This window comes from Drosophila nasuta, chromosome X, assembly GCF_023558535.2.
Source record: "Drosophila nasuta strain 15112-1781.00 chromosome X, ASM2355853v1, whole genome shotgun sequence".
In the NCBI taxonomy this organism is placed as follows: domain Eukaryota; kingdom Metazoa; phylum Arthropoda; class Insecta; order Diptera; family Drosophilidae; genus Drosophila; species Drosophila nasuta.
In genome coordinates, this window is record NC_083459.1 from 7,012,975 (window position 1) to 7,029,560 (window position 16,586).

General features: G+C 32.5%; 1 protein-coding gene across 1 annotated transcript; it reads left to right on the forward strand.

The window, feature by feature from the left end:
• Positions 1–1,230: 1,230 nt before the first annotated feature.
• Positions 1,231–16,310, forward strand: LOC132795004 (uncharacterized). Its single transcript, XM_060805389.1, has 3 exons — positions 1,231–1,417; positions 1,930–2,165; positions 15,754–16,310. Exons 1-3 carry the CDS (start codon positions 1,282–1,284, stop codon positions 15,769–15,771), a joined length of 390 nt encoding a protein of 129 aa, XP_060661372.1. The 5' UTR covers positions 1,231–1,281; the 3' UTR covers positions 15,772–16,310.
• The last annotated feature ends 276 nt before the right edge of the window (positions 16,311–16,586 follow it).

Genomic DNA, 16,586 nt, shown 5'->3' on the forward strand with positions numbered 1-16,586 from the left:
TTTTGATTGAAATATTAAAAATTATTTTAATTATAAATAACATTTTTTATATTGATAACTCTATGATGGTTAATGAAGCTTTAGTAAAATATTGTACTATTTGTTTGCAGAATAATATTCGTTCTTTGTATAACATTTTGATTAATTGTATCATAATTATATTGAATATTTATCGAAAGCATTTTTTATATTTTCATTCACAGCAATATAGTAATAGTTTCATTAATTTAATTTATTAAAAATATCATCATACATAGTTTTAATGTCTCTCTTCACTTGCTTTGAGTTTATTTCTAAATCGCATTTAAATATTAGAAAATAAATAAAACCTATATTTAATTTAATTATAATTTGCAAATAACAATGATAAGCAAATTGTTTAATTTGTATTATTATATTTATTTTTGAATATAGCTGAACAGTGATTCTAAATTTAAATATAATTTAATTCTAAGCTACGAATAATAAAAAATACTTATAAAGTGTTCTTAATTTTGCTATTAATATTTAACTTTACTCGTATTTTTGTTAAATATGATTTTTATTTTTTTATTTTAGAGGAACAGAAAAATAAATGATTATTAAATGTTAAGCAAATAAATATAAGGAAAGAAAAAAGTTTTTTAATTTCGTTATTTTTATATATGTAACTTTTTGTTGTATAATTTATTATTTATTTATTTTTGATTTATATATATTTTGTCGTTATTTTATTAACCATTGAATTATTTATTTATTTTACTAGATTAGTGGAAGCGCTCCTGTTCGCTAACAGCGGCTAAAACGTGCGCCTAACAAAATGCCGGTTTAACTTTTACGTTGTGTTGCATTTGGCGGCTTTAAACGTATACGTAATATGCAATCCCCCTCTCACTCTCACTTCTCTGCCTCTCTCTCTGTCAGTGTCTCTCGCGCTCTGCTGCGTGTGTGTGTGTGTGTGTGTGTGTGTGTGTGTGTGTGTGTGTGTGTGTGTGTTGCCACGTTTTGTTTGCCGTTGAGAGCAGCGCGCGCGCGTCGCTAGCTGACTAGCAGCTAACTTGGCTGCTTTTGGGCTGCTTGGCTGCTTGGCTGCTTGGCTCACTAGCTGTGACTAGCCTGGCCTTAGTGAGCGAGTGAGTGGATGTCCTCTCTTCAGTGCTCTGTGCTTTATGTTTGTATGTGTTTGGTTTGTTCGTTTACTCGTTTGTTTGCCAGCTTCATCTTTGGCCTTAGTTTGTGCTTGCTGCCTGCTGCTTCATTCTTTCTTTCGCACGCTGTTCGTTCGCACGCACACAGCTGCAAATGAGTTGCATGCAGCATGCTGCCACTGCCACAGCTCTGACTGTTGCTTGCCGTCCTCAGCACCGTCAGTTGGATTTGTGCGCTGCTCGCGTGAGGACGTGCCGCAAAAAACAGCCGATTGAACAAAAACAGAAAAGTAATCGCAAATCGCAAATCGGAAAACGCAATCGCAATTCGCATTTGCAATTCGCAGTTGCAACTCGTGTGCCAGTGTCTCGTCAGTGTTTCTGCTGTTTGTTTGTTGTTCTCTCTCTCCCGCTCTCTCTCTCTCTCTCTGCCTCTCTTGCATGCTGCCTGTTGGCCCGATGATGGTTTAGGCCAGTTTGCAACTACGTCGCTATCCTCGCGATCTTCAAGCGACAACAGAGCGCCAATAGCGCAACGAAAAATTAAATTAAATTTATCAAAAAAAATATATATATATATATATAAATATAAAAAGTGAAATATTATATTTTCATTTTGTGTGTGTGTGTGTGTGTTTTTTTTTTGTTTGTTGCCTCCCCCGTCGTCGCGTGTGTTTTACCATTCTGAACTATCTCCCCTTTGTGTTGTTTCGTTTCGTTTCGTTCTTTTTTTTTTTTTTTACCGATTTTTGTTTATGTGCCAAACTAGTTTCGGAGTTAATTGAATTTTTTTCGCCTGTAGCCGCTGTAGCTAATTTGCAAGTGCTGTTTGATCGCCTCGCTGCAGCGAGTCAAAGTCGTTGCCTGCTTCGCGAGAATTTAAAAGCGCCAAACGCAACAGTAGCTGAAGTAGAAGCAACAGCAACAGCAACGGCAGTAGGAGCAGACGCCGAAGAGGCAGCAACAGCAGCAGCGACAACAACAATAACAACAACAACAACAACAACATCGTTATCAAGAACTGCTGCAACGTTACATGTGAGTAGTCGTAATATGACCAATGGGTGGCTTCAACCTCAAAAGGATCTTCAAAAGATCATTCACCTTTGAGCACAAGTCTTTTTCACAAATATCCTTCTAACGACTGCAGATCGAGTCTTTTAATAAGCAATCAACACTATTTTTTTTATATATATATTCTTTATTTATTTACAATCTATCTAACTAAAGATAATAAGTAAATTCTATGAGCAATCAACACTGAGTACTAGAAATATACAAAATACCAAACAAATACTAGTCTGAGAATGAGGGATGAGTATTTTAATAATAAATCAAATAAATATTAAATTAATGAGCAATCAATATTAAATACTAGAGATATACAAAATATCAAAGATATACAAAAATACTAAAAGAAAGTCTGGGAACGAGGGACGAGACTTTTAAGAAGCAATCAGAACTAAATATTAAAGAAATACTAATTTCAAAATAAATACTAAATCAATGAGCAATCTATACTAAATATTGTAAAAATACTAAATACTAAAGAAGTACTAAAATAGTGATAGAAAGTCTGGAAACGAGGAACGAGACTTTTAAGAAGCAATCAGAACTAAATATTAAAGAAATACTAATTTCAAAATAAATACTAAATCAATGAGCAATCTATACTAAATATTGTAAAAATACGAAATACTAAAGAAATACTAAAATAGTGATAGAAAGTCTGGAAACGAGGAACGAATCTTTCAATAAGCAGTCAATACTAAATACTAGAAAAATACTAAAAATTAGAAAAATACTAAATACTAAATAAAATTACTAATTGAAATATAGTTAAGCTTATTTTTCTTTTGCAAACATTTATCCTCAGTATTCAGTACCTAGTATTAAATACTAAATATGACTAATAGTATTATTTACTACTATAATATATTCAATACTATTATTTATATTTTGAATTTAATATAATAAATAATAAAATAGATTAATATGCTGAATACTGAAGCAAATATTTATGAAAGAAACATAATAAAAATATATGTAGGTAATAGCAATAAATATATTATATTAGTATTTAATACTAGATTGAATATAATAAACACGTAAGGAAAATTCTGGCTGCTGAGGCTGTCGACTCGAAAACTCTATCTGTGATTATAATAAATTAAGTTTTGTTTTTATTATAAAATTGTAAATTTTCATCATGTTTTCCATTGAAGGAAAATAAACAAGAATTTATGATATAGTTTCAAGTAGCTTAAACTGTTTGTTCAGCAATTTTCTAGAAGGAATACATTTCTTTTGAATTACTAAAACATTCACCTAATGTTTGTTGATCAAGATCTAGATCTAGATGTTGCTTAAGTTGTTTTGCAACATTTTTTCATTTTATTTGTACTTCGCACAAAATTATCTCTTACATCTACATACATGATATTTAATTTTGCAAGAGACTTAAATATTCTATAACAATTTCTAATAAACTTTTGCGCATTTCAAACATATTTTCTATCCTTGTTGAAACTGATTGCATGCAAATTTTTTAAATTGCATAAAAGAAATAGTTGAATTTTATTTTATTTATAGTATTTATTAAGCAAGCATTTGTCTTCGAATTTCGTTTTATTCCTTCGCTTTCGTGTCAAGTAGTTAAAACCGATTGCCAATCAATCTTCAAGGCGTTGGAAACGTGCTTCAATTGTATTTGAAAATGCATTTTGTTTTTAATTAGTAAATAATTCGCACATTGATTGTTTATCAATGTGCAAGGTGTTGCAAATGTGCTGCAATTTGATTGGCAAATCATTGTTAGCCAAGCAGCTTGGCAAGTCAGTTGTGATTGTGATATGAGTTTGATAGTTGATTTGGGGTTTGTTAGCAAAATTTGCTTGCAGCTGCAGCTCAAATTGAACTAATTTCGAGTAGCAAACAAATCATGTGTGTTGTGTGTGTGTGTGTTCATTGGATTGAAATTGAAATGTCACCAAGTTGCACGTGCTGCTGAGGCTTTTATCATGTTGTTTCGGTTTGCAACGTTTACCGCCGCTTATCACTTTGACAGGAGTTGGAAGGTGGAAGGCTGCAAGGCTGAAAGGTGGAAGGAGGAGGCAGGACGTGCGGTCGCGTGGCAGCAGTTCAGTTCAGTTCAGTTCAGTTGAGTTCAGTTGCAGTTGCAGGAGCAGCATTCAACGGAAGTGCAATGTTAAATTAGGGCGGCAAACAAAGCCAAACAAAACTTGAATAACAATTTTCGGGGCGAAGTTTCTCTGTGCGCAGAGTTGAGGCTGACGACATGAACATGGCCATAGACATGGCGACAGCTGCCTCCTCGTTACCTCCTCGTTCTTGCCTCCTCGTTGCCTGTCGTCTGCAACTCTCTCTCTCTCTCTCTCACTCTCTCTCTTTCTCTGGGTGGAGTTGTCCGCTTCAAGTGTCGTTATAAAATAATAACTGTCACCAAGTGAATGCCTCACCTTCTCTACAGCTCAACATTGTTGTTTGTTTTCAACGCGTAGGAGTCAGTGTCACAGTCAAAGACAGAGTCAGAGTCAGAGACAGAAACAGAAACAGAGAGAGAGAGTCAACGACTATGGCTCTAGACTCCATTTTTTGTTGCAGCTTCCTTTTGTCTAATTTTTGGTCTGCCTGCACTTTAAGATTCCTATGCAATTAGCTTAATTTTTAATGCTAATTTGAAGAGTGACAATTCCTGGAAATTCGCAATTTGTGAGCCAGCTGAAAACTAAATTATGCAAGCGGAAAACTAGATGTATTACTGTAAAGTTAAGGCAGTAATATTATATTATTATTTAATATATATAAATACATATATTAATATAAATGCATTGATTTATAAGGATTTTATTCTAATATTCTTTTCAACTAAAGTGTGACTTTAATTTGTACAACATTAATTTTATATATAATTTCCTAAATTTCAACAAGTTTATTAAGCTTTTAGATTTTTTATTTTGAATTATTAAAAAACCAAATATATTTCACTAAATTCCATAATTATATAGTTTAACAAAGATTAAGTGAAACTTTTATAACCACAAGATTTATTTTATATCTCGTCTTTTTAACTTCAGAGTAACGTTTTTTCTATATAATTTATTATATTCCATTAAGTCTATCATTAAAGTTTATTATTTGAATTGTTATTTTTATTATTAAAAATTGTTTAATATATATTTCTTGAAAAATTTCAACAAGTTACTTTAGCATTTTAGCTTAATATTTTCATTGTTATTTTTATGAATTGGAATTCAAAATATAACTCACTAAATATTAATAACTTTATTTGGCATTAAAGATTATTATTTTTGTTGTTATTTTATTCATAAAAATTTCAACTGCATTTATTTTTAAGTTTATTATTTTGATTGGCGATTTATTTATCAAAACTTCAACTAAGTTTATTTTTTATTATTTTGTATGTCATAATATTATAATTATCAAAATTTCGACTAAATTCATAATATATGCAAATATGGGAAAATGTTCTCCTTCCAACATTTAGCGATATTATTGTTACTATTTTATTCATATAAATGCTAACAAAATTTATTAAAAATTTAAAAAAATTGTTATAATATGGCAGAATATTCTCTTTCCAACATTATTACAGGAAAATGTCATCAGAATTTAAACAATTTCATTGTTGATATATATTCATTTTTAATCGACTTTAATGACAATTTGATTGGACAGCAACTGCACACCAATTAAGAATATTTTATTTATTTAGAGCACAACAAACAAGATAAGCTAAGAAGTAATAATTCGCATGTGGGTTACAAATATTTATCGAAATTGAAAACAACAAATTTGTGGCGATTATCGACCACTCAATTTGACATCAGGCGGTGGATAGCTTTGATGAGCTTTGTCTCTCTGTCCGATCTGCAACTGGATCAGAGCACAAGCCGCCTTTAGCCGCCTTTTGGCTTGTTTGTCCTTTTGCCAAGGCAACTGACTGTGGCTGCTGGTGTGACAGCAATTGTAACTGTTTGTTTTTTGTCCGCCAACGCCTGAGACTGAGACTGTGACTGAGACTGAAGTTGAGACTGACCCGCCACTCAACGTCATCGGCATTGTTTGGCTTTTTGGCTTTTTGGCTCGGTAATCGTGCGACACCGACGCTGCTACTCCAAGCGCTGACTAAATCCAGCTTAAAGCATATCAAAAATAAAAAATACAAAAAATAAAACCTTACAATCAGCTCGACTCGCTGATGCTCTGCATTAATTCTTAACATTTAACATTAAGTAAAATGTTGCAAAAAATTGTAATCACCTTTTTATATACAGTTTTATATGTTAAGGCGAATTGATAGAAGAAGTAACTAACATGCATCCACATATGCTCGACATTGTACTTTATATATAGTAAATTTATATTTTTATCTTTTGAAACAAATTATAATAACGTCGAGGAAATTTTTTTATTGCTTATGTTATTATTTTATTTATACCAAATTTCCATTTAACTTTTTTGTGTGGCAACCTTACTAGATTATTAAAAAGATATCATTTCATTTTTAGCAAATTTCTATTTAATTTTGTTTAAGCTGCAAATATTATACTTAGTTAAATTAATTTATTTAATATTTGATTACCAAATGTTTTATTGATCATACTGAGTTTATATTAAAAGCAGATTTTTATTTCACTTTTTGTTGTTGTTCATTTTGTAGTAAGATTAAAACCATAAAAATTTTATTTTGAATTTAAGGAAAGTTGGGAATATCGTATCTAAATTCAGTATTAAATTTGTTGTGAACCAAATTTCGTGGCCAAATTAATTGATATGAAATATAACAAGGAAATGTTTGGTTGGGAAATTTGTTTGTATCAAAGTGTATATTATTTTTTTCCACAAATATCAAAGCTAATGAATATTACATATAATAAATATAGAAACTGTATTTTCTTAATTTGATATTTGTTAATTTAAACATTTATTTTTATTTATTTATAAATATATTGACTTTTTAATTTATTTGTGCCCAATTTCGTGGCTAAATGATAATATCCTACAACCAGAAAGAAAAGAGAAAACTGATACAAACTGATTTTGGCTCCAACTATGGACTTGATTTGGGGTTTTTTTTCCTTTTGGCTTTGGTTCTGGTTACCATTATTTTGTCGCCAGATTTTATATGTATATAACATATGTAACATATGTATGTGTGTGTGTGAAAGTTGAGTGAATGTTGTGCGTTGCCGTTTGTTGGGAAGCGAAGCCATCCTCAATCTGGCTGGCTGCAATTTTCAAGCTGTCATTTCGGCCAACAACAGCTGCAGGCAACAGAAGAGTAGAGGCTTCAGGCCTTTTCGCAATCGTGTTGACCATATTGACCAGGTTGTTGCCCTTGCGGCTGTTGTTAGTCAGTTAGTTCGCTTTGCCCAACAATGATTAGCTAATAGATATACTTAGTTGGTACTGCTCATTAAAGAATTGGCCATAACATAACTGAGAGCAGCTTCAACTCCGACTCCAACTCCGACTCCAACTCCGACTTCGACTTCAACTCCTGCTCGTCATCCTTTGCCATCAAGAGTTTCCTTCTGCCTCCGCCTCGTTTGATGCTTGTCAATGAGGATTGAAGAGCTTGTTGGCGCTGCCTCGACTGGCTCTCATGCCACTGACCAACGAACCCAAAGCTGCGCCAGCTGCAGCTTGGCTTTTTTTTCGGCCACAAGTTCTAGTTAGTGTTCATGGTGCTGTGTTGCTGTTGCTGTTGTTGTTGCTGTTGCTGTGGTTGCCTTTTGCTCTTACTCTTGCTCTTGCTGTTGCTGTTGACTTCACAGCGCCGAAAACCGGTCTCGAAAGTCGTCTAAATGCTTATCCCCAGCCTTCTGACTGCTGCCTTGCTGTGTGTGTGTGTGTGTGTGTGTGCTGGGTGTCCCTGTGTGTGCGGATTCCCAGTGGAATGTGTTAAAGTGTCTAAAGCTGTTTGCTACCGCCGCCCGTTTCCGCTTGCCTTGGCCCCACTTTTCTGCCATAGTAGCTAACAAATCACAAAATAAAAAACAACCAAATCCTCATCGAGTATGCTCGATTTCAAGTTACCCTAGCTTCTATCCACAAATACATATGTTCACAATCATACTCAAAATATAATTAAATTTAATATATTAGCAAACTAAACTAAAATGTAGTTAACAACCATAAAAAACAAAAATATCCTGAAGTCTTTAGGCGCTCTAGTTTATCTCATTGCAATTGGTAACTGTATTCATTATTTTAATAAAATAATACTTATATTAATAATAAATATACATAATATTTCATCTTATTTTATATTCCGATCATTATTCACAATTTAAAATAAGAACAAAAGGAATGGGAGTAAATTTCTCAATATGAAGTCTCTAGATTCTATCGATGGTCGACCAAAAAGTACTCTAGTATTTCCTAAATTATATATTAAGATTACTACATTCTAATTTTACATAAAGAATAACTTAAATACAGTTATAATAGTACAAAATAATGCAGGTATCAAATAATTCTATTTCAATTCTGAAGAAATAAGAAATACATTACTCTATATTAAGTCTCTAGTTTCTAGGGATGTTCGACTAAAAAATATTCTAGTATTTGTCAAATTATTAATGTTACTCCATCCTAATTCAATATAAAGAATAATAATAAATAAGAAAATAAAGAATAATAATAATTTCAGTAGATTTGTAGTATTACAAAATAATACACTAAATGGTAGCAAATAATTCTATTTCAAGACTCTATTGAAGCTATTTCTATAAATGCTGGTATACATAATAACCTATATGGCAATATTTAATTGGCATGGTTAACTTATTTACATAGATTTCTCATTCAAAAGTACATCGCATTAAATTATAGCAACTTATTTTATTTTAAGTTGAAAGAACCCATCACAAAAAAAATGCTGCTTTTATGCAACAAGATTATTTTTCATTTAATTTTAGCTAATTTCGTTTGATAATTTTTGGTAAACTTCAAGAGAACATATAGAAGAAGAGAACTAATAGAAAACGTTAAAGCTTACCTATAAAGAATTTTAATTACTCTTCTCTTATTCTTCCACTACAGAGAATAAAAAAAAAATGAAAAATAAGAAATCGTATTTGAAGATAAACAGAAAACAATGTATGCATACATAGAAGATTAAATCCAATAATGCTTATAAAAATAATATACTTATAGAAAATGCAATTGCTTATATTCCCGTCGGAAAATCCTTGTATTTATCCTTGTATAAACGTTATAAAAGTTAACCAAAAATATAAATCTCGAAACGTAACATTAAACTAACAAAGTATTAACTGACAGTATAATGTGGCAGACAATTATGTTTTATTTACATTTACCCAATTTTGAGGAATTACTGCTCGGTTGATTGGACAACCAAGTTCATTAACTTTTGAACCTGAGAGCTCTGAAGTTAGAGTGCCAACATTTGGGTTGAGTAGAAGATTGCCACACTATATACATACATATGTAGATATATCAGGGCAGAATGTGTTAAGCTAATGCTTTGTAATTGCTGTCTGCTTGACGCCGTCTCGAGTAGACCACTGGGCTAATGAGCTGCGCCACAATTTGGTGATGACGTCTCACCAGGGCCTACACGAGGTCCTTGGTCTAAATCGAGGATCCTCTTTATAAATGCAGAAAAGTGGCAGCAGTAATAGTAGTTGTGGTAGTAGAAGTAGAAGTTTGAAGTTTGTTTGTTAGCACCGAAAATCCGGCTGCTTGATGTTGCTTTTTGGCTGGCTCTCTCTCTCTCTCTCTCTCTCACTCTATCGTTCTCTCTCGCTCTGGGAGTAAACAACAAGCACAGAGGGAACGCTAATTGCATGCATCAACTGCACAGCAAGCTGTCCAGTCTGGGAACCAGATGGCATCCCTTTTCTTTTTCTTTTTTTGTTGTTGTTGTTGTTGGTGTTGGTGTTGTTGCGCCAAACATCCAACCGGGCCAAAAGGCAGTGCCGAAGCTCAAACTGAAGCTGAAGCTAAAGCCAAAGCCATAGCCAAAGCCATCGAATAACGTCGTCTCCGTGCACGAAAATTAATTTCCGCGCTACAAAATTTAACTAAGTTGAGTTGAGGTTTCTCCCGCTTCTGCTACTGGCGCCTCCGCTTTGCTTTCGCTGCACTCGCTCTTCAAATAGAGTCTGATTGCTTGCTGGTTTGGTTGACAAACCAAAGCCAAAGTTGCTTCAAAGTCTAACTACAAATATTCTAGAAATTTATTTGATAAAAAGTTGCGCTCGCTACATAAAATCGTATTAATTAGAAGCCAACTCTTCATTTAGAATATTTTTATTTATCATAATAATTAGTGTGATATATTATTTCAATTTTTATTTATTTGTTATGGCTTAAATCATAAATTTCAAATGTCAAATGTCAGAATTTTTTGTGATCTATTTTTATTATTATTTTTTAAATACAAAAAACTAAAGTTTAAAATAATTTTATTTATCTAATTTATTTTAAATATTTGCAGATTTTATTTCAATTTTGTGTTCAAAAGCTTAAATGTTTTTCATTAATGACAATTTGATTGCAATATTTATACATTTTGTTTCAATGTTACTTTATTGTATGTCAGTATACCAAATTTACTTTTTCTTCAAATTTTATTAAATATTGCATTATTTTATTTAAAATTTTGTAGTAAAAAATTAATAAAATGTAATGTTTTGATATATCATAGTTTATTTTAAATATCTGGACATTTTATTTGAATTCAAATTTCAAATATTTGGAATTTTGGAATTTTCATTTTAAATTTTACTTTTTATATGTCAATGTTAAAATTTTTCCTAATTTTTTTTACTAATTTTTTTCAAATTTTTGAATATTTTTTTAAAAATATTTTTGTATGTTTATTAAATTTGATGCTTAACAATTTAAAATGGTTTTATTTATCGTGATTTCGTTGAAATATTGGGGTATTTATTCCAATTTCTTATTTTTTGCATCTGTTTAAAAAGCTTACAACATTTGTTTTGTTATTTCACCAGAATTTCATATATTATATTTATTTATTTTTATTTTAATTTCAAATATATCTTAAATGAAACCAGTTTTTGCTTGTAAGTGTTTCCCTACTTGCTTCAAAGTAGCGAGTATATTGCAGTCGAGCAGCCTTGGCAGTAGTGTGTTCTTTCTTGTATCGTTTGTTTTTTGTAGCTCATCACATCTGCAGCTTGAAGCTTTGGCGTTGGCTTTAGCTTTGGGGGCTACGTCAGGGCTTGTTTGATGATGACATAGTATTTGCCCAAGTTAATGGGAAAATGAGAAATGAGTTAGCCAGGCTTCAAAGCCATATGCACTACAACCTTTTCTCAACCTTCTCTCTGGTCGTCTTGTTGCAATCTCTCCCCCTTTGCAAATGAGCTTCTAATGGAGTTTTTAAATAACTAATCAATTGTTGTTGCAAGCGGCAAGAACAGGAAGAGTGAGGTCAGACGACATAATTGATTGTTGACACGAATGTTTGAACAATTTTTGGATTCGGGAAGTTTGCTGCCAACTGATTCTTAATTAGCTGGCAAACAATTATGACTAAAAGCGTTCACAGGTCACCAACAGCACCAGCAGCAGCAACAGCAACAGCAACATTTGCTGCCAACAGCATAAAGGCCAATAAGTAAACCAATTAGTCGACTGCCTGCCGACTAAAATAATACGAGTAACTACAATACATTGTAGCTAGCTTTTGCTACTAATTCCATTGGCTGGAATGCAACCAACTCTACCAGTTGCTGTCATCGTTGTTGTCGCTGTCGCTGTTGCTGTTGCTGTTGCCGGTGTTATAAGCGCATTCGACTTTTTACACGGGCAAAAATACTTTCAGCACCTTCCGAGTTGCGCGTTGTCCCCTTCCCTCCAGACAATATTACAATTAAAGCTCATATATTGAAAGTAGCCGTCAGTGAAGTACTCTGTATTATAATATAATATTGTGAAAGTATATATATTTTATTAAGTATAATAAATTGTTGTCTTCAATAATTCTCTGAATATACTTTTCAAACAAATATAAAAACAGGCTAATACAAATAAATAAATATGACTTTTAGATAAGTTAAATTACATTAATTTTTAAATTAAATAAACTTGGTATTATAAACCTGGTACTATAAAAAGAACAATTAAAACTACTCTACTTATATGTTTGTAATCATTAATCTAAACAAATTCTGTATTTCTTTTTCTCAATTCACTCTAAATATTGCATAAAAACACATCTTTCTTTTCTGCGCTGGGAATGTGCAAATATGCAATCGAAAAAAAAAACAAGTAAGAAAACTACAGTCGAGTGTGCTCGACTGTGAGATACCCGCCACCAATTTTGAATAAAAGCAATATATTTTGCGGTATTATTCTCAAAATATACCAAATATACTGCAAAGATACTAAAAATATACCAAATGGTATAATTGGTATATCGATATAGTTCCGCATTCAAAATATACCATAGACGGCACAATATACCAGATTGTTAGCCAAAGCAACAGACTCCTAGTAAATAGGCGTTTTTGCCCATACAAAAGTATTTCTTTAACAACTTCGACAATTTTTATCTGATCGCAACCAAATTTTCAGGAATCATAACTACTATAGTTATTATTTTATATACCAAAATTCACAACTAGCTAGCTTTAAGATTACGCTTGTTATTCGATTTTTTTGTTTTGGGGGGGCGGAAGTGGGCGTGGCAAAAATTTGAAACAAACTTGATCTGCGTGCAAACATAGCAAATGGTGTCGAAAAAATTATAGTTCTATCTCTTATAGTCTCTGAGATCCAGTGTTTCATACGGACGGACGGACAGACGGACAGACGGACAGGGCTAGATCGTCTCGGCTGTTGACCCTGATCAAGAATATATATACTTTATAGGGTCGGAGATGCCTCCTTCTATCTGTTAAATACATTTCCTGCCGGCACAAAGTTATAATATCCTTCTACTCTATGGGTAGCGGGTATAAACATGGGAGTTGTTTTTTTCTAGTTCTTCTAGTTCTTAAATCTTTGCGCCTCTTGGCTTTTGCATAGCACAAACAAAAGAAAGAAAAGAAATTGGTCATAAACAATTGTTGCAGGTAACATAGCGCCCCATCTACAAGACAGCTGGCTAGATATATTTTAGTATAGTATAGTATAGTTGTATGGGGGCGCTCAATGAAGCTTGAAACGCGCTGAAAATGCGCACGAAAAGCTCTCAAGTAATGGAAATCCGCTTTGGCCTTAAATTTAACTATGGCTTTGTATCTCCCATGTTGCTCTTGCTGTTGCTTTTGCTGCTGCTGTTGCACAGGCAATCTCTTTGTACCCTGCATCATCAATAATTGACAGAGTTTGTACTCTGTTAGACAACAAACAATTTCTATTGAATATTCAATTAAAATATTAATATTTTTTTAGATAAGATGAGCATTAAATAGTAAAGTGAAAAAAAGAAAATATTATAAATAATTCTGAAGCAAAACTTTAGAATGTAATTTAAGAATTTGAAGTATATGTAGTGACTTTTAGATTTGTTGAGTACTCCCCCTATATAAATTGAGAATTGAATACTATTTAAATACGACTCTCCATAATAACTGCGAGTTCAATAACAGACTTCAAATTTTATTGAAAGCCTCAGTTACTCAAGTCTAGAATTCAATTCTTGAATTTATAACTTTCAGCATTTAGATTTAAGTTACAAGTAATACGAAAAAAGCAGGAATAAATAAATGAAAAATTAAAACATTTTATAAGGATTTTTTCTAAAGTCAATAAGAAATAATAAAAAATATAAATAATAATTAGTTTGAGTTGCTCTTGTTGTATTTTGTATTCTAGAATTTAATTCCAAGTTACAATATAAAACAAAATAAGTAATAAATTTTTTCGAAAATAATGAAAACATAACATATAATTATTTTTTAAAACTAGCGAGTATTCATAATAAGTAGAATAAATAATGTATTTATTAAAAAAAGGCTATATTTAATAGATGTTAACAGAAGTTTGACAAAAAAAATACTCAATTATGAAATTTGTTAAGCTTACAAAATTTATTGATAGACGAGTGCCAGAAATAAGCAACCGAAATCAACAAATACATAATTCAAGTATTCTATAGAATGAGCTCAATAAATTATAGGGTATTTGAGTGGCTGAGAACTCTTGGGTGTATTGTCTTCTACTCGTTTTTGCATACATATGATACGAGCATGCCCTTTGGCTCTCGCTTGGCATCAGCGACAACAACAACAACAGCAATAACAGCAACAACAATAGCTACAACAAGGCAGTAAACGTTACTAATGTTGCAGTTGCACGTTGAACGCTGACTGCGACGGCGACTGCGACTGCGACGTCGACTGCGCTGGCAGTTGTACATATTATTGCATTTTGTAAGCTAAGTGATTTCAACATAGTTATTTCTGCCGCTTTTTATTTCATCTGCCTCCGCTCTCTCTCTCTCTCTCTCTCGCTCTGTCTATCGATGTGGGATTGTGTTTCGCCCTCGTAGCAAGAGTCAGAGATGCAGAGTCAGACTCAGACTCAGAGCCACTTGGGTCCTTATGTTTAGCTTCATCCTCACACTGCTGCGCATAATAAAAGTTGCTCTCTAGCTCACTTGATGACTTGAATCGTTGCCGTTGCCGCTGTTGCTGTTGCTGCCGCTTTACAATTTCGTTTGCTGTGAACTTTTCCTTAAGAAAAATTACAATGTTGATAAGTTAAAAGCCGGACCGGCTGGGCGGTAGGTAGGCGTGGCAAAACGCAAACGCTTAAGTGGCCCTTAAGTGCCTCAAGTTGCGGTTGCACGCTGCCTGCAACATCGAACCTCCGCCTTGCTTCCACATCACGTTGCGTTTTGCGTTGCGTTTGCAATCGAATTGCGTTCGTTCTGTTCGTTTTTTCTGTTTTGTTTTGTAGTTCGCTTTTTTGCTATTTAAAAGTTGTTGACGCTGCCGCATGCCACTTCACTTCAATATTTGCATAAAATTGATACCAAGTAAAAACGCAATTATTGTCTTATGAAATGAAGAACATTTCATTACGACTAAATTGTCTCAGAACTCTCAGAACTCTTGTTTAATTTGATAGTTTTATATTATTATATGAAGTATTATATTATAGTATATACAATAAATATAATGAATTTATATTTTTTTTCAACAAGCAAGTTTTTTTTAAGCTCTCACTTTAGCCACAGCAATAATTTGTAGGAGTTATTTAAGAAATACTTTTGTATGGAAAGAAACTCTCATTGATTACTATTTTGTCCACTCGATGGTATTATTTAAATGTAGTAAAATGTCATATGTAATACATGTAATATACCAGATATTTGAAGTATTTTTGTGGTATATTAATTTGGTATATTTTAAAACGAATACCCGACTGCTTTGCTTTTATTTGAATTGGGAAGTCAAGCAAACTCGATTTTCTTACATATAAGTATTTCTTTGTTATATAATATTAGTTTAGTTTATTTTTAGCGGATATCTCACAGTCGAGCACACTCGATTGTAGCTTTCTTACTAGTTTTGTATAATAGTTGAAAAAATATACATATATGTTAAATATTTTGCATTTTTTCTATTTGCAGCTGAACGCATTTAATTGAATCACATTAATCGGTTTATAATATTATGAAATTAGGTAAAGTGCAGAATGCAAACACAAGTCACATAAAAAATGCCATAAAATAATCAATAAACACAATTGTCAAAGTGCCAAATAATTGTCAAATTAAAATCGGTTAATTAATTAATGCAAACGTGCATTCGGGGAAACTAATCGCATTAACGCAAATTAATTGAAATAAGGTCTCTGGGCATTTGGCCATTGACAGAGAGATCGCAAAACACGACAACGACAACAACAACAACAACAACAACCATAACAATAATAATAATAATTGGCATTTGCCCCCGCTGAGAAAAGTGCATAAAAGTTAAGCAGCAACAGCAGCAGAGCAAGTTGTAAATACCCTGGAGAGATCAACTGGCCTCGCCGAATGCATTTAGTTTAATTACGCAATTTAATTGCTTGGCCATAGACTGCGAATTCCCAATTGCATCAGAAAAACTCCTCGACAACCACCCGCCGAAAGTTTCATTGAGCTGAGGGAAAAGCTTTTGCCTGCATCCGGTCTATATACATTTCTGGTAAGTTGATGCACAGTCTACACTTATTTTCAAACAATTATATACTGTAAGCGAACCCAGCGCTGAGTTTCAAAGTGCATACGTTACGTATACGTAATGAGTATTTATTGAGGAAATTAATATAGCATAAGCTTATTAGTTAGTTAACTTTAGCTAGTTAAAACTTATAGTTGAAATGCAAATTTTGCATTTGAACTTGCCATAATTATGAACTCGAATAATTTCAATTTGAAATAGGCCACAACTAGAAAGAGGGATTAATGAAAATAAT

Coding starts and splice junctions, on each gene's coding strand:
- LOC132795004 (XM_060805389.1), top strand. CDS start 1,282: ATGAGTTGCATGCAGCATGCTGCCACTGCCACAGCTCTGACTGTTGCT. Junction 1,418..1,929: donor GATTGAACAAAAACAGAAAA/GTAATCGCAAAT, acceptor TTTCGCCTGTAG/CCGCTGTAGCTAATTTGCAA.